General features: G+C 40.7%; 1 protein-coding gene across 3 annotated transcripts in view; it reads left to right on the forward strand.

Annotated features, from left to right (window-relative positions):
• The window catches only part of LOC145344070 (FYVE, RhoGEF and PH domain-containing protein 4-like), a 252,417-nt gene that overhangs the window by 33,317 nt on the left and 191,610 nt on the right, over positions 1-27,490 (forward strand). For 2 of the 3 annotated variants that reach the window (XM_080190864.1, XM_080190865.1), the window contains exon 2: positions 14,971-15,009. In XM_080190864.1, the coding sequence (XP_080046990.1) occupies positions 14,971-15,009 (39 nt within the window). Of the gene's footprint in view, positions 1-14,970; positions 15,010-15,867; positions 15,925-27,490 lie in introns of those variants that run through there. The other variant, XM_080190868.1, reaches the window with a different exon arrangement.

Consider the following 27,490-nt stretch of genomic DNA (forward strand, 5'->3'; position numbering starts at 1 on the left):
CCTTTGAGTGAAGAAGTTCCTCCTCAACTCCGTTCTAAACTGCTCCCCGCTTATCTTGAGGCTGTGTCCTCCTAGTCCTGCTGTCCTTTGAGTGGGAAGAATCTCTCTACCTCTACCCTATCCATCCCTTTCATTATCTTATAAGTCTCTATAAGATCCCCCCTCATCCTTCTAAACTCCAACGAGTACAGACCCAGTCTATTTAGTCTCTCTTCATAGTCCAACCCCCTCATCTCCGGTATCAGCCTAGTGAACCTCCTCTGCACTCCCTCCAAGGCCAAAATATCCTTGCGCAAGTGTGGCGACCAAAACTGCACACAGTACTCCAGCTGCGGCCTCACCAGTGCCCTGTACAGTTGCAGCAAGACCTCCCTGCTTTTATATTCTATCCCCCTCGCTATAAAGGCCAGCATCCCATTTGCCTTCTTGATCACCTGCTGCACCCGCAGCCTGGGTTTTTGCAACTCATGCACAAGGACCCCCAGGTCCCTCTGCACCGTAGCATGCTGCAGCTTTTCGCCCTTTAAATAGTAATCCCTCCTACTATTATTCCTGCCAAAGTGGATAACCTCACACTTGCTTACATTGTACTCCATCTGCCAGGTCCTCGCCCACTCGCTCAGCCTATCTAGATCCCTCTGCAGACTTTCCACACCCTCCGCACAATTTGCTTTTCCACTCATCTTTGTGTCATCAGCAAATGTCATCAGCTGTTACACTCAGCCCCCTCGTCCAGATCATCTATATAAATGGTAAATAGCTGAGGCCCCAGCACTGATCCCTGTGGCACTCCACTAGTCACCAACCGCCAATCGGAATAGCACCCATTGATACCAACTCTCTGCCTCCTATTAGACAACCAATCCTCTATCCACGCTAACACCTTACCCCCAACTCCATGCCCCCTAACCTTCTGAAGCAACCTTTTGTGCGGCACCTTATCAAATGCCTTCTGAAAATGGAGAAACACCACATCCTCCGGTTCCCCTCTGTCTACCGCACTAGTCACACCCTCATAGAATTCCAATAAGTTTGTCAGACACGACTTCCCCTTAACAAATCCGTGCTGCGTCTGCTCTATCAAACAGTTCTTCTCTAGGTGCCTCGCTATTTCTTCTTTGATGACGGATTCAAGCATTTTTCCAACAACAGACGTTAAACTAACCGGCCTATAATTTCCTGCCTTTTGCCTGCTACCTTTTTTAAACAGCGGTGTAACATTAGCTGTTTTCCAATCTTCCGGCACTTTCCCGGAATCCAGCGAAGTTTGGTAAATAATCACTAAGGCGTCCACTATCACCTCTGCCACTTCCTTCAGAACCCTGGGATGCATTCCATCCGGTCCTGGGGACTTGTCCACCATCAGTCCTGCTAGTCGATCAAGCACTACCTCTTTAGTGACAGTAATTGCATTCAGGCCCTCAACTCCTACCATCCTTCTATCTTTAATATCTGGCAAACTATTCACGTCCTCCTCTGTGAAGACCGAGGCAAAAAACTTGTTTAAGGCCTCAGCCATTTCCTCATCTCCCACCACTAAATCCCCCCTTTCAGCCTCTAAGGGTCCAACATTTAGTCTAGCCAGCCTCCTCCTCTTTATATATTTGTAAAAACTCTTACTGTCCTTTTTTATATTTAGTGCTAGTTTAGCTTCATAGTCTATCCTTCCTTTCTTCATCAACTTCTTAGTCAATCTTTGTTGATTTTTAAACCTCTCCCAATCTTCTACTCGCCCACTACTTTTAGCCACTTTAAACAGCTTTTAACTTAATATTCTCCTTTATTTCCTTCGATAACCACGGCTGATTATTCCTTCTCCTACGATCCTTCTTTACCATCGGAATATATTTCTGCGGAGCACCGAAGAAGATCTCCTTAAAGATCCTCCACTGTTCCTCAGCCGTCCTACCGACCAATCTGCACCCCCAATCTACATTTGCCAATTCCTCTCTCATCCTATCGTACTCCCCTCTGTTCAAACAGAGGACACAGGTCCGGGACCCTACTTTCTCATCCTCCATCTGCATCAAAAACTCAACCAACTCTTATAGACCTCAACACAAGAACAATCCTATTTGTAAGTATATAACATGAAAACATATAGATAGATGGGCAATAAAAACAAACATTTGGAAATATGCAGCAGGTCAGTCAGACATTTTCTCAGGTCAATTCTTAAGATTTTGTCTGATTTACTGAATCATTTCAGTATTAGCTCTGCAGCATCTGCAGTATTTTGCGTTTTGCAGCTTCAGCCGTAGGTATAGTCAACATTAGCTGGACACAAGACAGGCTGTTGCAACAAAGGAGTATTCTATCTTTCTGCTATTTGAATTGTCTGGGCACACTCCTGGTACAGGTCTGCTGGGCCTCAGGATTACAAGTCCAGCAACATTACCAGTTCACTAACATCTATGACACAATCTTTCTGTCTGTTATGCAATGTGAAGAAAAAAAATCCTCAGGTGACTTTGAGCATACATGCCTTTACAAAGAAAATATGCCAGTAACGTAAGGGTAAATTTTGCTCTCCTTTTACCATTATTGTCATTGAGAGTCCATGTACAGTTATCAATATATACATCATAGTAATTGATTGAAATGTGAGATTACCTCTCTTCTAAAGCAATCAACATTTCCCATTTAGCATTTGAGTTTCTGTTTAGGACATTGTTTCTATCTCTCTGTTTCTCAGATGCTTATTTCAAGTGTGGAATTGCACGACAGTGTTTACATTGTTCATGTCATTCCATTACTCTTAGCAAATGCCTGGTGTTTCTTCATATTCAATAATTAATGTAATCATAATAATACTCCATTTCATGGTGATAAAGGGTAGCGGCCATGAGTAATTGCAGAATTAATGATAACTAGCTGTGAAGTTGGAGGAGGAGGCTGAGATGGCAGAAAGACAGGATGTTTAATCTCTATTGTGAAATCATGAGAAAGTAAAATTGGTTACAAAGGAACTTTGTTACTTCGTGTGCTGTTTTATGGACAGTTTAACAATGACATTATTGTTAATATAAAAAAACTGGTCTTGCAATCGGAAATATAAAGTAAAACAAAAATTTGTAGAAACCAGTCATTGTTGTGTCATTTTTTTTGAGCCAAAAATAGTGGCAGAAATTATCAAGGTACAGCCTTATGCCCCAAGGGTGCTTTAAGAAGTTCCAATGCCAACTGGCCTTGGATGATTTTCTGGCACTATAAGCAGCTGCTAAAAATAGGAACTCGGCCCCTAGCGTATGCTAAGACGAAGTCTAACAATTCTCTTGGTACCACTGAGGGAAGCCGCACTGTCCTCAGTGTAGTTGGTGCTAGGCTATTCCAATCAGGTTTTGTTGGTGTGGGTGTAGACAAGCAAGTAATTATCACCAAAAGGTAAAATGTTTTTTTAATATTGAGACAGGAGGAGCAAGAAGGTCCCTTCCAGCCACACTTACTCACCTCTCCTGTGTTCTCCTACCATCCTGCCTTTCAGGCCTTACCTGAGACTCCTGATGTCCTGACAAGGAGCTCAAAATTCCATCCTCCCCTTGAGACTTGGTCACCTATAATATTTATGAGGCCCAATTTTAGACTGACTTTGGTCTTCACTGTTCAAGCTTACGCTGCTTGGAAATGTACCTCGACTAATTTATACCACATCTTTCCTGTTTATGTTGTTTTAAAATCTCTTGCAGTGTGCTCGAAAAAAATACACTGGGGATAATTACCATTCTGTCAACTCTAATACTTATGCCAGAATAAGGTTTTGCTTAAAACAAGTGGAAGCAGAAGCAGGTGAATTTAAAATGTTATGGTACAACTAATGGCATTATGGTCAGGAAGGGCATCAAAGTTTGTAAGCACAAAACTACATTATGATGTACTTTGAATCCACTGGTTAGCTTTGAAATTAGAATCTTTATGCACAATTTTCCTTTATTCTGAGTTGCCATAGTCCATTGAATGAGAGAGGAGATTAGGTCAGGTTACCTATTGTATATAATTATTACCAATTACCTGTCTGTGATTGTTGAACATTGGTATAGCTTAGAAATGTAACACTACACACTCTCTGAACTCAGTACTATGAGAGTTCCTAGCCCAGGAGTGTGAGCCTGTCACCTTCTCTGAAAATAGTAGGGTTAACATTATCAGCTTTGGGACCTGCCAGAGATATATTATTCTGCAGCAAAAAGATAAAGGATTGGGTTTTATGGTTTTTTTCAGGAGGGTGAGGAAGTGGAATAAAAGTTGAGTGGTTCACTCTTCCTGCCCCCACCATCTCAGCTTGGCAAATCAAGGGTGGATGGCCAGCTAGTGGCTCCATGGCGTGAAGGTGACTATTCAGCGATGAAAGGAAAGTATGACGCATCCAACTGGGAGTCTAGGCTGGGACATCATGTGGCAAAGGGGTCATATCATGAACAGGAAGTCATAGAATCAAAGAATCATACAGTGCAGAAGAAGCCCTTTGGCCCATCAAGTTTGCATCAACACGTGTGAACCACCTGACCTCTCACTTCATTCCATTTACCAGAACTTGGCCCATAGCCTTGAATGTTATGACATGCCAAGTGCTCATCCAAATACTTTTTAAAGGTTGTGAGGCAACCTGCCTCTAGCAATCTCCCAAACAACACATTCCAGACCATACCACCCCTTTGGTTAAAAAGCTTTTCCTGACATTCACCTAAAACTCCTGCCCCTCATCTTGAACTTGTGCCCCCTTGTGACTGACCCTTACACATAGCTACAAGTTTAAAGACTGCTGCTCTCTGAAGGTCTCTACTTTTTTGTTGATGGTCCAAAAGGGTGGTGCAGTGGTTAGCATTGCTGTCTCTCAGCACCAGGGACCCAGGATTGATTCCTGGCTTGGGTCACTGTCTGTGTGGGGTTTGCACGTTCCCCCTGTGTCTGCGTGAGTTTCTTCCAGGTGCTCCAGTTTCCTCTGACTGTCTGAAAGATGTTCGGGTTAGGTGCGTTGGCCATGCTAAATTCTCCCTCACACTCAGTGCCAGAGTGTGGCAAGTAATGGATTTTCACAGTAACTTCATTGCAGTGTTAATGGAAGCCTGCTTGTGACAATAAAAGAGTTAAATAGCTCAAAAAATAGTTTAAAACAACTTGCAGACGCTGCTAATTTCACCATCAGAATCTGCTACTACATTTGGCTGTGATCCTGGTGGCAAGTCTTTCCTTCTGCCCTTAATTGTGCCACCTCGCTGTAGCTGTCATAAAACACTCCCAACTTTTTCACAGTCAGGCTGCTGGAAGAAGATTATTATAGATGATGACTAGTGTTGAAATGAGGAGTTGGCTAGGATATTATGATTAACTTAGATTAAAGTCAGGCAGAAAAAGCCAAGAAATATTGTACAGAAAAAATTACCAAAGCACAATTCATAATACAGTTCTCCAGATTGAGTCTCATTCCCAGCACATGAGAAAGAATTGTTAAGAAATTAGCTACTAGGTTTTACATCACCGTACATATAATGTAGGAATTGCAAATGGCCATTTTGTTCAGAATTGTTTAATCTTTATGGATTCTGTATGTTACAAATGTTGGCTGGGATTCTCTCAGAAAAATTCTAAGTGCCCATTTGCGTAAAAACTGGAGTAAACCCCACTGTCTTTTAAAGCAAGATTTTCAAAATGAATCTTCCACACTGTGCATCAGAGTGCCTCAGCATGAATCAAATTCGATTCATACCGGCTTCCAATAAGTTTCCTGATTCACCAAGGCAGGCACCAGTTGAAGATAGCATGTGAAATTCACTCAGGCATGAAACCAACTTTTCTCCCCCTGCCAATTTCTCAACGCCTGCCCGCCCCCCCCCCCCCCCCCCCCCACCCCCTCCACCCCTCAGCCATTGAACCCAGCAGCGGGGCCAAGGGAGAATTCCGCCCATAGTCCCAAAACATAACAATCTTATAAAAATCCTACATCTGCAACAGTCGCTTCATGTGATATATTTGCCAGTTCAGGATATGTTGCTGTTTCAAGCTAGCTAGCAATTTGCATGTTCAGCTTTTATCTGCTTACACATCTGTTCTTGGTACTTATTGGGTAAATTGGCTGCTTTTGATTTTATCATGCTTAGTCAGTTTCCTACTAGTTGATTTAACCTCCTCTTAACCAAGCACTTGTTTTTGTCTTTTGAATCTCTGAATAGTTCATGTGTCACCCCATGAAGTATGAGACATACACATGTAATACCATGAAAGGTATTATGTGACAAGCATGTCCTACATGCAGAGTATTTTCATATATGGAGGGGGGTAAATTTTGCACCTACGTTCACCGCAAGCACAAATGACGACGTAGGTGGAAAATCCTCTGAGGGTTGGGGAATGGGATTCTTCAATGGTGAGATCTTGTTTCCTGATTTTCCACTCCCCTCGCCAGTGACTTAACAAGATTCCTCCCCAGAAAAGGCAGGAACCTCATTTCCATACACTTTAATAAATTTGAATATAATTAGAAGGCTTTCTAGTCACATGATTCCCCCTTCACTGAATATTCATACATCGGCAAGGTTTATAACAGTTACATAAAAATGGGAATCAGTTGAGGGGAACCCTCCGGGTGCGTCAAGGTAATCCCAGCCCCTGGCAAGGAGAAGGACACTCTGACAAATTTAGGTAAAATTCCACTCATGGTCAAATGTTTATAGTTCATAGAGCAACACTGATGGGAACCTGTCTACCGGTGTATGATATTGGCAATGCACCCACAGCGCCCTCCCAACATGAGAGTCAGGAGGCCCAAGTTCCTTTATGTTTTAATACCTCCATTGCTAAATTGTAAATACCCAACAGGATTCCCAAGGCTGACTATTACATGCAGCAGTCTGAAACTTAAGCCAGGTGGGAAAAGCAGATGCTAGAAGGGAGATAGGGGAGGAGTGGTGGGGCTTAGGGAGAATGGGCAGCAGTAGGCTGGAAAACTTTGGTGAAGCATCCCTGCTACTCCTGGTTGACAAACATTTCAAGAAATACAAAACTTTTGAGAAGCCATCTGCGACCCCTTTCATGATCTTTGTTTGGCCTTTTGGTGTTTGAGAAATGGGATTGGCCTGAACCATGCATGATCTTCCCATTTTGCTTTGAAAGATGGAATCAGGATTTGGCAACAAGCGTGGGTAGTTCAGTCTTGCCTGCATTGGATGGGAATGTTGGACATTCATTTAGAAGCCTGCGGAAAGTTGGTTGAGGCAAATAAATAGGTGTCTAAGGCCCTCACCAGATGTTGAGCTGTTGGTTGCTTGTTTTTCAGGCGAAAAGGAAGTGATCAGCAACTGAACATCTGTTCCATTGTTTAATTCATTTGTGTTTTAACAATACATAACTAATTAGATATATTACATGGTGATGATTAAAGAGACTTCCACTTCACTTGATTCCAAATTTAACATTGTGAAAAGCCCTGTACCAATTCCTGCATGATCTTCTTTAACATTATTATCATATACTCTCCAGCAGACAACCAAAACTATAAATATATAACATGATTCAGAAATAGATTGGACATTTTTCTGTTTTGCACTGTAAAATTAGACACACAAATATTTCTCGTACTGATTTTTGTCAAATATAAATACAAATTCATTTGTCTATTTTAGGAATGCAAATTTTGTAAATCAGAAGCAGATATATTCAATGTAATTAAACTTGAATTCAAACTAAGTAATTCTGATTGCTCCAACTCAGAATTGGCTTTGTCCTTAACATCTATTATAATTAAGAAAAAAAAGACAATTTTTACACAAACAATTAGAGTTGGAGTGATGCCAGAAGCTACACGCTACTAAAACAATATAATTTACCAGTGAGATGCTATATCCATTACTTTCTAAAAAAAAACTAAGATTAAATTTAGAATTAGCAGCCTTCCTGTATTTGCTGTTTGCTGGAGAAACTAGCTCTGAAGAATAGTGAGTCCAACAGTCCAAGGCAGAATTACCAAGGGGAAATCAAAATCCAAATCACTTCAAAAATTTCAGTGCCCATCACCATGGTCATGTGATCACTTACAGTTTGCCTGAAGGTGGTATTGGAAAGATCAGAGAGATTTGCAGCCAATAGCTGCCTTGACTGTATAATGTATGTGACAAAGGAAAACTGTCAATTAAAATAAAATGGAGGGTATCCTCAATGTCAAGACAGGATTCGTCTCCACAAGGACTGTGTGGTGGTCACTCCCACCGATACTGTCATAGACAGATGCCTCTGCGGCAGGCAGGTTGGTGAGGATAAGGTCAAGTCTGTTTTTTCCCTCTTTTGGTTCCCTCACCGCGTTCCGCACATCCAGTCTAGCAGCCACGTCCTTTAGGAGCTGGCCACCTCTGTAAGTGATGGTACTATTGAACCACTCCTGGTAATGGACATTGAAGTTCCTCACCCAGTGTACATTCTGCATCCTTGCCACCCTCAGTACTTCTCTTAGTGTTGTTCAACATGGAGAAGTACTAATTAATCAGCTGAGGGAGGGCAGTAGGTGGTTATCAGCAAGAGTTTTCCTTGCCCGTGTTTGACCTGATGCCAAGAGACTTCATGGGTCCCAGAATTGATGTTGGGAAATCCAAGGGCATCTCCCTCCTAACTGTGTATCACTGTGTCGCCTCCTCTGCTGGGTCTGTTGTACCTGTGATACAAGACATATCCAGGAATGGTGTTGGTGGTATCTGGGACATTATCTATCTGATTACTTCAAATTTTGACACAAGCCCCCAGATGTCAGTACTTTGCAAGGTCGACAAGGCTGAGTTTGCCATTGTCATTGCTGGTGCCTAGATTGAAGATAGGTGGTCTGTCCGGTTTCATTCCTTATAAACTTTGTGTTGGTTTGATACAACTTAGTAGCACCACCTGCTGTGGTAGGATTCGAAGCCAAGTTCCCAGAACAACACTTTGGATCCCTTGATTACGAGTCCTGTGACAATATCGCTATACCACTATCTCCCCCTTGATCTTGATTAGAAAGGCTTAGTTTTATTTGTTAAACTCTCTGTGATCCTGATGTAAAACGCTTCTGTTTTATTTACTTACTTCAACAGTTTGCAAGAAGACAAATCTGTGAGATAAGGAAGTAGAAATAGCTCCACACATTATAGTTAATGCATCAGTCAAGTCATGTCTATTAGGACCTTTGCATTGGATAAGCAGAAAACTTGAAAAATTCCCTGGCCAATGATTTTTAGTACAATTGTTATTTCACAACCAGACTATAACTAATGCGACAGGGCACCTGTATTTTTCCGTCACGAAAAGCACTTTGTAGGCGTTCATGAATAGAATCTGTCTAGGTTAGACACAAGGGCTGGATAATTCCACCGATTCACACAGGCAGGATCCTCTGGTCCTGCTGAGGTTGATGGTTGATGCTTGTCGTGGATTCCCCAACAACAGCACGGGTGAGAAATATAATTTGCCATTGACTTCAGCAGTACTGGAACATCCAGTTGGTGACTGATGGTGAGCTGCTGCCACTATGGCAACCGCACCACACCCCCCTCCCCCCAGGGGTTCAGTTCTGGGGCGAGTTGCTGGAGAATTCCGCCAACTTATGAACATTTACAAGTGATTAAATTATTCATTTCTCACGACAATTTTCACAGTTATCATCTTCTTCAAAATGTGTCATCAGTGGGTAAGACTTTGTTTGAGGCCTGGGTCTGAATCCAGTTCAAACCAATGATGCTGCTGATCTTTAAGAGCCACGTGTGAAATGAGGACATTCTTACCCTAGCGCAAAGTTTTCCCTAATTTCAATACTTGGAAATCGGACAGACTATAAGGATTCCTACTGTGGCAATTAACTTTCACTTATGCAACTGAACAGGATGTTCAGTTAGTAACCCACATGTGGCCCTCAACCTCTGAATAGCCTATCTTCAAAGCCAGACATCTTATTCGTATTTGTGACATATGTTTTGTTGGTATGGTTTGTCTTCATTGTTATCAACATTAGCCATTGCTCAGAAACTGAACTGGACCAGACATATAAATAGAGTAGGTCAGAGATAGGAATTATGCAGCAAGTAATTCAACTCATGACTCTCCAAAACTTGTCCACCATCGACATCATGTGATGGAATACTCTCCCCTTGTCTGGATGAGTGCAGCTCTAAAAACACCTCAAGAATCTTGACACCATCCAGGACAAAGCAGCTTGCTTGATTGTACCCCTTGTGCTAACATTCACTCTCTCCACCACCAAAGCATAGAGACAGCAGTCTTCTACAAAATGCATTGCAGGAACTTATTAAGGCTTCTTAGGTAGTAGCTTTCAACCCATGACTGCTACCATTTAGGACAAGTGCAGCAGATACCTGGGAACACCACCACCTAGATGTTCCCCTTCAAGTTACTCATCATCCTGACTTGGAAATATATCACCTTCACTGTCACTGGGTTAAAATCCTGTAACTCTCTCCCAAACAGCGCTGTGGATGTACCTACACCACAGGGATTGCAGTGGCTCAAGAAGGCAAATCACCACCACCTTCTCAAGAACAATCAGGGATACGCAACAAATGCTAGCCTAGCCAGTGAAGCCCACATCCTGTCAGATGAATTATATTTTTAAAATACAAGATGGATGGGAAGAGTTCTTATCACAATTGGTTCATTGGATGAATTCAGAATATGGATTTAAATTTGATACAAATGATTCGATACTACATGGTACACTTATCAGCCTATCAAGTTAACTGATTTCACATTCCTGATTCCACATTCCAGGTAGAACCTGGGAGTGCTGCATTCCGACTCTCTTCCCAGTACAAATATAATTCACAACAAGTAGCAAATCCTCAAATCATTAGAATAATTAATGGGCCATAACTTCCTCAGAGTGATAATCAGCGTCGTTTGGATTGCCATTCGGGAAGCACTTACCTGCCAAACTATTCTGCAACTGTCTCACCCAACCTTCTTGACTCAGGCCGGATGAGATTCAGGCAGCACAGTGAGACCCTGGGCCCATTGGCAGAATCTAAAAACAGTGGAGTGAAAGAAGACGCACCCTCTTTTTACGGCACTAGGGATCTAACCGTGTCAGGTCAGGGTTCAGGTTGGGGGAGGGTGGAATCCAAAAGGGGTGGATGGTCAGAGGTGGGGAATGCAGTAAGGAGGGAGTATAGTATGATGGAAAGAAGTGGTGGAGGTGTCGCATAGGGGTTGGAAATATAGGAGGAGTCCCATGCAGGGTCTTTGAAATAGTTAAGCTGAAGTTGGAAGTGATTCTATTTCTTCTAATTCTTTCAGAGTAACTGTTGGCATAATACTGGCAAAACTGTTGAAGTTAGCCAGTTGAATAGCTTTGTAGTGCTGTTCCCAGCTCAGGGGAAATGAGCACTTCTGGACAATTGCCATGTAAACACTGACCTGAGATTTTTCAAGGTGTCCCCCAAATCTGACATTGGAGAGCCAGGAAGTTATGAGCCAATGTAATCATAAATTATGGTATTAAGGTGTTCGATCAAGAAGGTTGCGTGTTCAAGTCGCACTCCAGAGACTTGAGATAAAGCCCAGGCTGACACTTTGGAGTAGTGCTGAATGAATGCTGGACTGTCATAAATGCTTTGTATCTCATGAAACATTAAACCGAGGCATATGCCTGCTCTCGGGTGGAGTATCTGAAGAAGAGCAGATGGAATATCCCTGCTGTTCTGGTCAATATTTAACCTTCAATAAACATCACTAAATAAAGATTGTTTATCACATTGCTTGTGTGCGAGCTTGCTGTGCCTAAACTGGCTGCTGTGTTTCCTACCATGTAGCAGGGACTACACTTCAAAAGTATTTTGTTGTCTACAAAGCACTTTAGGATGTCCTGAACTCACGAAAGGTGATTATGCTTTGTGGTTCCCGAAAGTCTGAGATAATCGCACTTTACGTTGAAATATTGGAGCTGGTATTAAATTATTTCTCCAGATATTGTACTGTGCCATGATATGTTGTTCGTTCTGTGCACAAACATTGGGTAGTACAGTAAGAAGTCTCTCAATCACAGGCTTTTGAAGTGCTGCTCCTCCATCAGGTGTTGAAGCTCTGAAAGCTTGTGATTCCATATAAACCTGTTGGACTTTAACCTGGTGTTGTGAGATTTCTTATTGTGCCCACCCCAGTCCAATGCTGGCACCTCCACATCATGGTGTAATAATGATTGATGTGGCATCCTCGGTATTTATACATGTGCACTTCACATTATATTTCTTAAATCTTCTCCAATAATACAACATAACATCTCCCTTTCTTTAAAAGTATTATATTTCTATTTTTCAGAATAACATTTCCAATTGATAACTTTTTATGTTAAAACTAAATAAGATTAACAAACTTTTATAATTAAACTATATACCTTGAATCTTTTATAGCTTATTTTCTTTCCGCAAAAACATTATTTATGCTATTGCTTAGGGGTAGAACGTTATGTCTCTAACTCAATGATTTTTTTATCATCATTCTTACTGATGAGTTGGCACAGAGTTGAGCTGCATGGACAATGTTGTATGTGTTGCCCCTGTTGCTGTAGGAGTGTGCTTGGTTTAGCTGAAGTTGTCACCAGCTGGTGATATTGTTGATGATGTACCACTTTTCGGTAAAGCTGTTACTGTTGTCTCATTTGTGTTGTTGCTGGTGTTATTGGTGAACTTTTCTGCTTTTCCATTTTAGGTATAAATTGGTTCCTTGTTCTGGTTTCAGCTTCACCAACAACTTTTGCAGAGTTCCAGGTTTTCAGGATTGGACTCGAATGTTTTGTTCTCTCAATAACTTGGGCAAGGAATTGGCATGCTTGTTGTACTGTTGACCTCTTTCTGAGTTGTTGTCTTACACCCTCCAAATGACCAGCAAGAGGTATCTTGCTTGGTGGAGTTATTTTGTAGCTTGTGCTAAGCATTAGCTCTTTCTTTGGGTACCCATTTTCTTTCTGATTTTTCTGGAAAGGTCCTTTGGTATAGTCTGAATGATTTGATGTTACTGTGTGCTTCAATATTAAATTTCAGTTTCAGATTTATGGTTGCGGGTTTATTTCTCACCTTCTACCTGACTGGCTATGTTTCTTCCCTATGGGACTGTTGCATTCAGACATTTCCTGTAGGTGTTTAGTCCCTATGTCTATCGCACCCTCAAACTCATTGCCACCTTCCAGGATAGGATGTTTGGGTTTCTTTACTTTTTCATTCATCCAGTTGTTTTACCCCTGGAACTACTCCACCATCCTCTTGTTTTGTTTGTCCTGCACATCTTTTCCCAGTGGTAGTGCTTCCACATGCTCTGCAGTTTGATCCTTATGTAGGACATTCCTTTCTGCCTGTGAACTCATGGTCGACCACAGTTCTTGCACACCTTCCTCTCTGTGCATTCTTTTGTTGCTGTTTCACTGCATCAACACTGCTGTCTTTCCTTTGATGTAATCAAAGGCTAGTCATTGGTGTAGTCATCAGTCTACTCATTACTTCATGTGTTTTAGCAGTGTCAACCATCGTTGATATTCTAAGTTCGTCCTTTCCAATCAAACCTTTTTGTTCTTTAGGGTGTGCAGAGCACTGTAAATGAAGCAATCAGCAAGCCTTTCATCTGTTTCCCTGAATTTATACTTGCTGTCTTCATGTCTCAATCACATTAAGAAATTTTCAACATGTTCACTGTAAAATGGTTTGACTTGGGCCTGGGATGTGTGCTGAATTTCTCAAGTCTTGTTTGAGTTTTTACTATCATTCTCATTTATGTTCCAATGATGGAAATGATTAGAACTCTGTCTCATGTCCACAAAGTGATGCAGTTTGTTCTTCACTAGTGCTTTTCAAAAACCTACTAAATGTCAATCTTCACTTTTGTCTAACCTTCTCAAATGCCTCATCAGGCCTCTCAATTTATCCTGGGCTGGAGCTGACTGTTTATTGATGTGGGTCAGTCATTCCATTTTCATATGATTTGTTCAATTTTGTTTCTCTCTCTTGCACTAATTTCAATTGTTTTCTCTTAATCTAATTCAGCATTAAATCCACTTAAAATGTTTGGATTTTACTCATGGGAACCTGCTGCCACTATCTTGTGAATCACAGAAGACTGAAAAAACTTTTAGACACAAGACTGGTGCTGATCATAGAATAAAATCACTACAGTGCAGAAGGAGGCCATTCGGCCCATCAAGCCTGCACCGATGATAATCCCACCTGGGCCTTATCCCCACATATTTATCCTGCTAATCCTCCTGACACTAAGGGGCAATTTAGCATGGCTTAGCTCACACATCTTTGGAGTGTGGAAAGAAATCAAAGAACCCAGAGAAAACGCACACAGATACAGGGGGAACGTGCAAACTCCACACAGTTACCCAAGGTCGGAATTGAACCTGGGCCCCTGATGCTGTGAGGAAGCGGAGCTAACCACTGAGCCACAATGCTGTGATATTGAGTATGTTACTCCAGATCCCTCCTTGTGCTGCAGATACATTGTTAGTTTGGTGCACAGACTGTAGTGAGGTTTTGTGGCACGGTGGATAGCATCCCTGCTTCTGAACCAGGTGCTTTGCGTTTGACTCCCACACCAGGTCTTGTTGGTCAAGGAAGGTGCGTTCATAACACAGTCAAACATGGTGAGTGTGTCAATCTGATAATCATTCCAAACCCGCCAATGGCTGGCAGTAAGAACGGGAGAGATGCCTGATCAGCCACACTTGATGTGGAGTGGTGTCAATCAAGTTATTAGCCTCTGGAACAGACTAGCAAGCTACCTATTCCAGAATTTCAGACGAAAGTCTGCCTTAGTGCACCACTGGGTATGGGAAGCGAATTGGAATGGACAGACTAGTGCAATAGTGAGCATCCTAGATACTTATGTATACATATGTATAACAATATTAATCCTAACTCTTCTCAAATAATATAACAGTGAAACATAAATTCAAATCTTTCATATTAATATGTTCAGCTTAATTGATTTTCATCTTGTTTTTGTTCATTCTAGTTGGAGAAACAACATTTGCTTTTCAACCAAAGAAAACAGGTATGGAGCAAACCACATTCAAAAATCATTATTACTGTGAAACGTTTAACTCATTTGATAACTTCAGTGTTTTTCAGAATTCTTAAAATTGAAATATTATGAGCTGAATTTGGCAGATATTATTTTATTATTTGTATGGCTGCATGTTGATGGTAAGAGGACAGAATTCAAATTTAAAAATATACATTTTTAGACCACTGGTAGCAAATGAAGCAAAGTATTAATCAGTCAATAAATTCCCTGCATGAAGGTCAGTGTTTCCTGCTGCTTTGTTTTCCAACATTCCTGATGCTGAACTAGAATAGTATAAGGCTGTATAAGCTTTCAAAAACAGGAAAATGTCATTTGTTCGGAATAAACTTGTTTATTTATAATAAATCAGGCTCAACTATTCTCCTACTTGCCACATTCCTTCTCTTTGCAGAGCACATATAATTTATCTCTTGAATTCATTTGTAAACAGTCTAGTTCAATGACATTTTCCATTAATATGTTCCAGGCTTAAGTTATGTAATGTTAGCATTCATGTCAAGAGGGCTAGAATACAAAAGCAGCAATGTACTTCTGAGGCTGTATAATGCTCTGGTCAGACCCCATTTGGAGTATTGTGAGCAGTTCTGGGCCCCAAAGCTAAGGAAGGATATGCTGGCCTTGGAAAGGGTCCAGAGAAGGTTCACAAGAATAATCCCTGGCATGAAAAGCTTGTCGTATGAGGAACGGTTGAGAACCCTGAGTCTGTACTCATTGGAGTTTAGAAGGATTGAAACTTACAGGATACTGTGAAGCCTGGATAGAGTGGACATGGAGAGGATGTTTCCACTAGTAGGAAAAATTAGAACCAGAGGGCACAGCCTCAGGCTAAAGGGACGATCCTTTAAAACAGAAATGAGGAGGAACTTCTTCCGCTAAAGAGTGGTGAGTTTGTGGAACTCTTTGCTGCAGAAGGCTGCGGAGATCAGGTCGTTGAATGTCTTTAAGACAGAAATAGATATGTTCTTGATTAGTAAGGGGATCAGGGTTATGGGGAAAAGGCAGAAGAATGGAGATGAGAAAAATATCAGCCATGATTGAATGGTGGAGCAGGCTCAATGGGCTGAATGGCCTAATTCTACTCCTGTGTCTTATGGTCTTATGGTTACCCTTTGGAAAGTTTAGGTCTGGCTTCCCTTTTTACCCCGAATTATAGTCAGTTGACCAAATACCAAACAAATTTGGCATCCACACTTAGCAAATTCATTAGATGGCAAATATGATTGAGCTATTGTAAATGTGTGCAAAGAAAACAATACTGCCCAATTAAAGAATTCACTCATTGTCAAGGCAACTAGACCATTGTAGATTTATGAGCCTAGCTATGTTGTTTGGTGTTACTTCGATTCTTGCTGAAATCTAGTTTGAAGGATAGCTGTACAGGTCGTGAACCAATTAAGTGCTGTTTGAAATCTCAGCATTTAAAGGGCTTTTCATATAGTCATAGTTGCATCAATGTTCCGGTCAATTGGTTCTAATTCTTCTTCCTCAACAAAATAGTTTACATACACATTTCAACAGCACCATTAACCTTTAAAAATAAATTTAACAGGAACAATATTTTAAAGGCACAGCAATACTTTAAAGGAGTAGACTGTAGACTAGGGCAAGTTCTGACATGTAAATATTTAACAAATTACATTGGCGTTACAGAATGCTACTTATTCAGCTCCTATTTTTTAAACTACTGCATGAGATTCCATGCGACTTTTTTGATATATGTTAATGACCTGAACCTGGGTATCAGGGAATAATTTCACAGATTAAAGGTGACACATTACTCAGAAATGTGGTAAACCATGTTCACATATAGTTCCAGATTTCAGGAGGCTGTTGCAGTGTTTTGCCATTTTATGGGGGGAGTAGCATCAGAAGAGCAGACGTATTGCATGTTGGTGATTACATAATGTGATTCTAAGAAAAGATCTTACAAACACTTACTGTGTTATCAAACAGTATCTTAAAATGGGCAGGTACATGGTGGATGAAGATTAATGTCAAAAATGTGAAATGATGCATTTTGGCAGGATAAGTGAGTAAACATAAACCAAATGACACAATTTTAACTTTTTTTAAAGTTTATTTATTAGTATCACAAGTATGCTTACATTAACACTGCAATGAAGTTACTGTGAAAATCTCCTAGTTGCCACACTCTGGTGCCTGTTCAGGTACACTGAGGGAGAATTTAGCATGGCCAGTGCACCTAAACAGCACTTCTTTCAGACTGTGGGAGGAAACTGGAGCACCTGGAAGATGCCCACACAGACATGGGTAGAATGTGCAGAATCTGCACAGACAGTGACCCAAGCCATAAATCGAACCCAGGTCCTGGCACTGTGAGGCAGCAGTGCTAACCACTATGCCACCATGCCAACTTGGATAGAGGAACAGAGACCTGGGGATATATGCATATCAATCTTTGAAGGTAGCAGGACAAGTTGAGAAGGCTGTTTATAGAAAAAGTGACGCAAGATTTCAGTTATATGGTGAGACAAGAGAAACTAGTATGGTACTCGCAGAGAAAGTTAAGGGGAGATTTAATGGAGGTATTCAAACCCTGAACATTTATGATCAACTAAAAAGGAGAAACTACTAACTGTATTAAAAAAAATCTAAAAAACTCAAGTTTAAGATAATTAACAAAATAAAACAGAAGGAAGGTGCGAATTTGTTTATGCAGTAAATTGTTACCTGGAATGCACAGTCTGATAGGTGGAGGAAATAGATTTAATGAGAACCTTCAAGAAGAAATTGTATAAATGCCTGAAGGAGAAATTGTGCAGTGGGGAAACTACAGGGGAGTGGGACTTAATTGGATGATTCTTTCCAACTCTCTTTATTGAAATAATAGAGAGCCAAATGGCTGATAATTGTGATTGCTTGTGGGATGTCTGAAGGCCAACCATGTATTTGGCAACTATCCAATTCATGAAGAAACAACCTTTGCAATTCCCACCATCAAGATTGTGAAAATAGCTGACATGGGGCAAGCTGACTCTACCTCACAATCCACTGAGACTTGAAATTCTGGCACATGTGCTGAAGTGTGCATGCTGGCAAGAAATGAAGCGCTGTGAATTATGACATTAATTCATCCTATCCCAAATGGAATTTTACATCCCCTGTAGGAACTCCATAAATAAATTGGAAATAGTTAGCACATTTGTCAGTTTATTGAAGCTTATAGAGAACATTAACTTAAACCAAATGAGGTTGAACTTGAAATTTCTAACATTTTACACTATCTGCCAAAATATGATCAATATGTTGTTTTGTAGATGCATGTAGTTTTGGTCATTGTTTTTTTTTACTCATTTACTTGTTTGTTTTATTCATTTGGTGTAAATTCAGCTCCTAAAATAAACAATCTAATATGTTTGCATTTACCATTTGCCCCTTTCATCAATCTCTGGTGGGAATGGGTTGGACATTTTGGATGCCCTAAGATTCTGTGTTTAAGTAATTCTATATGAAGGCTCAGAAATGAAACAGTTCTCCATACCTGACACCCAGACTTAAATTTCCTCTAGAGTTTCTGCTGGGGGTGCATCAGGGTAGGAGTTTTGCCCAATCTATGTCCCCTCTCTGGCCCTTTTCCAAGGCTAAATCCTCAGATGCAGCAGAAAATAGGAGTGGAACAAAATTTGGGAGTGCAAAATTGTCAAGATAAGGTCAAAGAGTGCCAATGTGAGATGGCTGGATTGGAAAGGCGTGTGTGTCTCTGTATATATAGGCCCTGTGGAGTGTAGTGGGAAGATGGGATGTTGTGTCTGTGAACTACACATGGAGGATGTAGAGTAGCTTAGTCAATGGGGGCAAATAGAGGGGTTAGGGAAAGTGTTAATTAAAAATATTTCCAAGTTTAATTGGTAGTGTCATACCATAATTTATGAACAGTGGAGAATATTTTGAGGTATCCTGCCAGGCGTAAATAGGCAGTAGTGTACCCAACTTAAAAAGGATTGATTTATTGTCTTGCTTCTGCTGCCAATGGAATGCATTCCACAAAGCAAGTTTAGCATGCTCCCTATCCAAGTCCCATTCCCCTTTTCCTGCCACGCCTGGAGCTTGGCTGAGTTGCATGATATTGCTACTGTCTGGATCAGCAGATTGCCCTCAGTCATTGTCATTTCTCCACTCCCCACTCAGCCCAATATTCAAATCCTAATTGGAGCCACCCTTTGAGATTAACTGGGCCGTTTGTGGTGAGTATTGAGCAGCCAATGACTGCTCTGCCTCTTGGTTCCCAGTTAAGTCCACACTAAAATGAAAATTTACCCCATTATGTTTTCTTCTTCCTCAATTTAAATAAAGTCTCCAGTGCTGTCCATCACTTCCATCGAGAGTAATGGAATATGTTTTCCTCACTTCTATATAAACAACTTTGAACTGAAGTACAAAGAGACGATTGTTTTATTTTGCAGTTGAATTTAACTGCCTCCTCTGATTTTAGAGCTTCGCCCCGCCACTCTCTTCAGAACTTGGGCAGTCTTTGCAGAGAGCAGGAAGTTATGCAGAATTTTCTGGATTTAAGCCTAGATCTCTCATTCCATGATACTGTGACTTGTCACATTACCATGGTGCAAATAGGGTTGGTTAAAAAACTGTTTTAGGAAATTGATACAGCTGTTTTACAAGAATTCAGGAGGTGATAATCCAAGAGTTAATGATTAAATTGGTTGTGGACTGAACATTTCAGCCTTCTAGCTTGTTTGCAAAAGCTAAACCGTAGTGCCTGTTGTGATTGTTCTAATGTCAAAAGGAGGCTGGCTGTATCAGGTAATATTTTTGCTCTTTTGCCTAATCCCAGCATGCAACGTAAGAACATAAAATATACATTAATTGTGTAAAAGCCTATTTCCCCTGCAAACCATCTTCAATGCTCCCTATTATATTTTCATATAATATAGCAATGCTCCCTTTTTTCCCAATTGTTTCTCCTCACCATCACTGACACCCCCCCACCCCCATGCCACGCACCTCTAGTGGAAATGAAAACACTAGTACCATCTTTCTGGGCATGAAGCTTTCTTGCCGGCAAATTAGGGCCAGGAAGGTGGGCACAAATTGGGTGTTTGGCCTTTTACACAATCTTCCCGGCTCATCACACTGTTCGACGGGGCAGGATGAGGTGGTAAGATTATGCCCATGGTCTCTCTCCAAATATTCTGCTTCAGCCCACCACTAAAATAGTAAAGAAAAAAAAGAAAAACTCTGGAATTGTATGGGCATCATTAATATTTCTCCTTAATAGGTAATAGGAGTAGTAGGGAAGGCAAAATGAGAAGGGAGTGTGTTAGTATTTAGTAAGGATGATGTAATTCTAAATAGAAAAGATATATTTGATGGTTCTACTTTGGCTTGAGTTAAGGAACATTTGGAGCTGTTACATTGCTGAGAGTTATTTTATACATTGTTGGTGAATTTCAAAGATATGTAACAGAAATAGCATAGAAATATTAGGAGACATTAATAATAGACTGGGAAAAGCATAGAGCAAAGCTGAGAAATTCCTAATATGTGTTCAGGAAAATTTTCTCGATCACTGTGTCTCTGTTCCAACAAGAAAGGAGGCAGTGTTGTGTCTGCTTCTGGGAAATAAATTAGGCAAAGTGGAAGGTGTTTATAGAATCATAGAATCCCTACAGTGCAGAAGGAGGCCACATAGCCTATCAAGCCTGCACTGACAACAATCCCTCACAAGCCCTAACCCCACATGTTTACATTTCTAATCCCCCTGATACTAAGGGGCAATTTAACATGGTCAATCAACCTAACCCACACATCTTTGGACTGTGGGAGGAAACTGGAGTACCCAGAGGAAGCCCACGCATACACGGGGAGATCATGCAAACACTACACAGTCACCTGAGACTGGGTTGCTGGCTCTGTGAGGCAGCAGTGCTAACCACTGTGCCATTTGGCCGCCCATGAGTGTTATGCTAGGAAATCATTTTTCATTTTGCACTTGCCTGGATGAGTGCAGCTCCAACAGCACTCGAAGTTCAACATCATCCAGGACAAATCAGCCTGCTTGACTGACACACCATCAACCACTGTAAATGTTCACCCTCCATACCAGCACACCATCCACTAGATCCACTGCAGCAACTTGCCAAGGCACCTTCAGCACCTTCCTAATCCACAGCCTCTATCACTATAAGATCAAGGGCGGAAGGTTCATGGGAACACTACCGCCAGCCAGTTCCCTTCCAAGTCATTTACTATCCTGACTCAGAACTATGTTGCCATTCCTTCATGATCACTGGGTCAGAAACTAGGGACTCCCCTTCGAACAACACTATAGATGTACCCACAATGGTTCATGGAGGAGGCTAACCACCACTTTCTCAAAGGGACATAGAGAAGTAAAATATTGGCCTTGCCAGCAATATTCACATTCCAGGAGCGAGTAAAACAGAAAAAATAGTTATTGACTTATCTATCATCAGTGCCAATTGTGCCTTTGTCAATCGTTTTCTTGCCTTTGAGTCAGAAGGCTATGGGTTCAAGTCTCTTCATTCTGAGACTTGAGCATAAAATGTCTAGGCTGATTCTTCAGGGCAGGAAGTGCTGTACTTTAAATGTTGCCTTTCAAATGAGATGTTAAACAAAGGCAGCGTCTGACTTCTCGGGTGGGCATAAAAGATCTCTTGGTTCTAGTTTTGAAGAACAGTAGGGGAGTTATACTTGGTGGCTTGACTAATATTTATCAGCATTCTCCTTTCCCTGGGGTGTCATCTCTCTCTCTCTCTTCTTCCCCACCTCTTTCCTCCCTCTCTCTCTTCTTTCCCCTCCCCATGGTCCCACACACACACACACACACACACACACACACACACACACACACACACACACACACACACACACACACACACACACACACACACAAAAACAATGAGATCCTGCTGAAATCTTATTAATCACTTGTTAGACCTCAAAGGAATATTGAAGACAATTCCAGATGCCACAGTTCAGGAAAGAAGTCACATTGAGAGGCTACAGTTTATGTTTACCATGATATTACCGACAATGAAGGTCCACAAGAGACCATGTATAGGTAATAGGAAAGGGCCAGCCATGGGGACTCCCTTTTGAGGACCCCCTTTTGAGAATGCAGTCCTCTCCAAGCTGTGCTCAATGGGACTAAAGATACAGAACATGGGCAGCGAGCAAAGAAGAAGAGAGTGGTAGAATACTTTGTGTTCCCCATTGAACCGGTAAGTTTCAAAAACACATTTGAATTTATAATGACTAACTGGAAGAATCACACAACAAAATTTCAAGTTTTAAATATTTTACTGTAACCACTGTCTAAAACTATTCACTTATATTCTAAAGTACTAAAAAGTTTCCCACGTATGACTTGTAAAAAAAACAAAAATCACCCTCCACAGTTTTATTATCCTTTAAGTGGACACTTCATTCTTCAGGAACCAGTCCAAAGCTACTCTAAGCTCCCCATGGCTTCCTTTTCCAATTGGATAGCTTCTAATCTGTGGACTGACTTTCAAGGTGAGGGTTACCCTGCAGATTCCTCCCTTTATGTAAAGCTAGGTGAATCCAGCCTAAGTTAAATCCTCACGGCTTGATCTTTTCAATGATATGGCAACTCCCTCCCTCTCTCGTATTTTTACTTATCTGTGAAGTTCAGGAATATCTTAAGAAACTTCTAAACAATGACTTGTAATGAAACCTTCTCTTCCCAAAATCCATTTCCATGGAAATGAGCATCACGTGGACCTTGCATCTAGGTAGAAATGCAAATTAGCTATCCTTTAAACTCACAGTTCATTCTATCTTGGAATTAAATAGAGAGTTTAAAGTATAACTGTTTAAAAAAACTTGACATTCCTAGTACCTTACTGTGAGACTTAGAGAGCGTCTACCCACTATCAGCATAGCTGCTCTGGTCATTGTTTACTGGTGTGAAAATCTTGCACCTTCTTTCCAGTAAAGAAATTATGTATAACTAACTTACTGGAGTTTTTTTGAGGAGGTAACAAAATGGCTTGATGAGGATAATGCCTTAATGTGGTGTACGTGGACTTTCGGAAGGCATTCAATACAGTGCCACACAGACTTGTGAATAAAGTTATAGCTCACGGAATAAAGGCAATAAAGTAGCGACATGGATACAAAATTGGTCAAATAATAGAAAGCAGATAGCAATAGTTAGTGGATATTTTTCAGGCTGGAGGCAGCTTTGTAGTGGTGTTCCCCAAGGTTGGTATTGGGGCCTTTGCTTTTCTTGATGCATATTGATGATCTTGACCTTGATGTGCAGGGGGCAGTTTCAAAGTTTGCAGATGACACAAAACTTGGAAACATTGTAAACTGATGAAGACAAGATAGAACATTAAAAGGGCATAGATAAGTTGGTGGAGTGGGCAGATAGGTGGCAGATGAAATTCAATGCAGAGAAGTGTGAGCTGATGCATTTTTGTAAGAAGAACATGGACGGACAATATAAAGTAAGGGGTAAACTTCTTAAGGAGGTCCAGGAACAGAGGGACCTGGGTGTATATGTGCATCAATCATTGAAGGTGGCTGGACAGGTGGAGAGAGCAGTTAATAGAGCATAGCGTATTCTGGGCTTTATAGTAGGGCATACAATATAAAGCAAGGAGGTTATGTTGACCTTATACAAGACAGTATTTAGACCCCAGCTGAAATATTATGTACAGTTCTGACATTGCGCTACAGGAATGATGTGAACACATTTGAGAGAGTGCAAAAGAGGTTTACGGGTATGATTCCAGAGATGAGAAATTTCAGTTATGAGATTGATTGGAGAGGTTGGGACAGTTCGGCTTTGAGAGAATAAGCCTAAGAGGAGATCTGATGGAGATGTTTAAAATCTTCGATAGGGAGAAACTGTTCCACTCACAACAAGATCAAGAACGAGAGAGCTCAAGTTTAAAGGGATTTGCAGAAGCGGCAAATGTGATTTGAGAAATATATTACCTGGCAGATTCAATCAAGGCATTCAAGAGGGCATTTGATGATTACTTGAAAAGAAATAGTGTGCAAGGTATGGGGAAAATGCAAGGAATGGTTTTAAGTCATGATGCTTGTTTGGAGAGCTGGTGCAAACACAATGAACCAAATGGACTCCTTCTGCGCCATAACAATTCTATGATAAAACAACTTGGGCCCTTTTGAACCTTTAGTCATCAAGCCAAGCCTCCCAAATTATTCTTGAGCAGTATTCAGAACAGATCACATAGCCCTCTTCATTATTCCATTTTACCTTAAATGAAAGAGAGAGTACCAAGACATAATCTTACAAACTTCATATATGTAACACGCACCCCCCACTCAAAAAAAAAATGGCAAGCCATCATCAAAGTGATGAATTTTCAAAATCACTGTCCAAAATAAAGCAATAGATAACAGTCAACATATTTTAATGTTTGTACTTAGCAAAACTCAATTTTTTTATTAATCTTTTCCTTTCATTCCAACTCACCATTACACACTCTAAATCAACATTCTTACATGGATTAAATCATAATGTAACAGCATTTAAAGTCTAACATGAGTCTTTAAAGTTCTTTCTCTCACATAAATAAAAATTTGCTTACTACCATTGGCTTTGTCTTTTGTTATGCTTCACAGAATATTTTCCTTCTCACTCTGCAATTTGCACCGTTTTCTGGTATCTTTGATTAAAAAACGGCAAGGTTGGTTCAGCATCAGCAACTTTGTCAAGAACGATGTTGTAACTTGCTGATAATCACTGTGATTTTTGAATTCCATTAGGTGTAAGTGGTAAATCAAGACAAAATCCCCTGTCATAATTCTTCATATTAACTTTTAAACACAGTCTCCATCTTGTTCAATTTTTAACTCTTTCATGGCTGTAAGTATATTTTATCATCCAGGCTGATGAAGAACTGTCCCAAATGGCATAATCTCTTTATCATAGTTCCTGCCAAAATGACGGAACCCCTTTCAGGCCTGGAGCAGAACATTGAACTGCATGCCTGACTGTTGCTCTTTAGTACAGCAAACAAATATCATGCAGCCTCAAGACTTCCCAACCAATTTGTGTGGGTGAGTTGGATGACACATGAATTCTGTCAATAGAAGGATTTCTATTTAAAGGGCCCATGACATGGGTCACTAGCATTTGCATTCTTGAAGCTACCGCAAGCAAAGCATTAGAGAGCAGAGCTAGAAAGGTTGCCCTACCAAGTGTCTCACTCCTATCTGGAGATCCTGCTGTAGGATCAGAGGGATTGTGTGAATTGAGCCCTCCTAACCTCTCCAACCAATCAGGCATAGATGGGTGTGGCCAAGAAAATCAATAGCAAGAGTGCACTTCTTCCAACCTGGAGACACTGCACCAAGAGAGTCTAGGAGCACAGGAGGGTATGACAAGTGAGTGACATAACAAGTTCAGGTGCCAAGACCCACAGTTTGACTTGCCCAGAATTTTCCTACACAAGATGCACCTTGCAGTTCCATTCGTTCCTCTCCCTGCATCCTCACGTCCTCATTTTGACAGCCAACACTCTTACACATCATCAGCCTATTGTCCTCTCTACCAATGCTTCACAATTGCTCCCACAATTGTTCTTCTCCCCTCCACACAAACCATTACAACTACCCACATTTCTCTGTTTTCTCTGCTTGCAAGAGAGAACGCATTGGTGAGAGACACATATCCATCAGTGGGGGGGGAGAAAGTGATGGCAGTCCAGTGACAGACACATTCTCAGCCATTGGCAGTGCATGCCAAAGCTCCACTGAGAAGGAGATCTTGTTCCAGAATGCTGCAAATGTCGGCAGCAAGCAGTTGGAGCCTTTGAAAGTGCTGGTGCTCAGATGTGTAGCGAGATGATCCTCTGCTTGTAGACCCTTTGATAAGGGTCTACATTCCTTCCAGACTGATTCTGATCCTTACCCCATCTGCTTCTTTATCTAGCCTTATCAGCAGAACCTTCTATTGTTTTTTCCCTTGCCTGCTTATCAAGCTTCTCCTTACATTCATCAATTCTATTTGCCTCAACTACTTCAAGCGGTGACACATTACACATTCTGACTGTTCTTTGGGTATTTGGGAATTTATTCTGAATTTCTATTGGGCTTATTGATGACCATCTTGTAGTTATGACTCCGATTTTGGTCTGTCCAAGTGAAAATGTCTGTATGGTTACCCTATTAAAATCTTAAAATAATCTTGAATATCATCATCAGGTCACTCCCACACCTTTTCTTTTCTGCAGAAGAGGGTTCCAGCCTATTTAGCCTTTATAAATAACTATATCCTCTCAATTCTGGTATCATCCTTTGAACCTTCTTTGCACTTACACTAATGCATCCAAATCCATTTATAGAGACTGGATCTGTATATAGAACTCTAAATGTGGTCTGACCAATGTTCTATATAACTTTAACATAATTTGTTTACTTTTCAATTCTATCCTTGTAGAAATAAATCCCAATGCATGGTTTGTTTTTACTTAATGATGTTTTATAACCTGCTTCGCTACTTCAAGTGATTAGTATATCTGTAATCATAGGCATCTTTACTTCTCCATCCCAAAAATGTCTTCCATTATCTGTATCTTTAACTATATTGCAGAAAAGTAAGGAATATTATGCAGCTTCTCTGATGTTTTAATATGCATAAATTTAACAGAAAAAATGAAAAATCAGAAATATGGTCTTGCCATACCATTTTATACCACCAGAGACCACTATATTATAAGAGAAGGAAGTAAAATTGTGATTGGAAGAGAGAAAAATATGATGAAAAGGCATCATAAATCAATAATTGAACAAATGGATTATACCGGATTCTGGGTGGTTGCACATAATTTGTTTGCTATTCAATTCTATCCTTATAGAAATAAATCCCAATGCATGGTTTGTTTTTACTTATCGATGTTTTATAACCGGCATCGCTACTTCAAGTGATTAGTATATATGTAACTCTGGGTAACACAATTATCTATCCAGTTCCACAATTGACCCTGTGTTTCCCATTTGTCCTATAACAGCTCTAGTTTTATTTACAGATTGAAACTCCTCTGTAGTAATTGTATATAAATGAAATATGTCACTCAGACTCAAGATGGTTTTAGATTGAATTCAGGTCAATTTAAACCCTACCTTTCCATAGATATCAGCATGTTACAGTTGTCAGTTGACACTCTAGACCAGAACCTCTACATTCTATTTACAATGTTATTTCCTCAGTCTCTCCCCATTTCAACTTTTCGCTAAAGAGATCAACTAAAACATTGGGCAGAATTTTCCCTGACCAGTGGAGGCAGATTCGGGGCCATTCTTAAAATTGATGGTGGTTCGTCATCCTGCCCTCTTCTGGCTTCTCTGGAGCAGGATTTATAAAAGGAGGAGTGAATCTGGATCTGTCAAATACTTTATTTAGTCTTATTGAGGTTGCTCAGAGGTTTGAGCTATGTTAACTTTGAAT

Source organism: Carcharhinus amblyrhynchos, chromosome 6, assembly GCF_965287045.1.
Source record: "Carcharhinus amblyrhynchos chromosome 6, sCarAmb.v2.hapA, whole genome shotgun sequence".
In the NCBI taxonomy this organism is placed as follows: domain Eukaryota; kingdom Metazoa; phylum Chordata; class Chondrichthyes; order Carcharhiniformes; family Carcharhinidae; genus Carcharhinus; species Carcharhinus amblyrhynchos.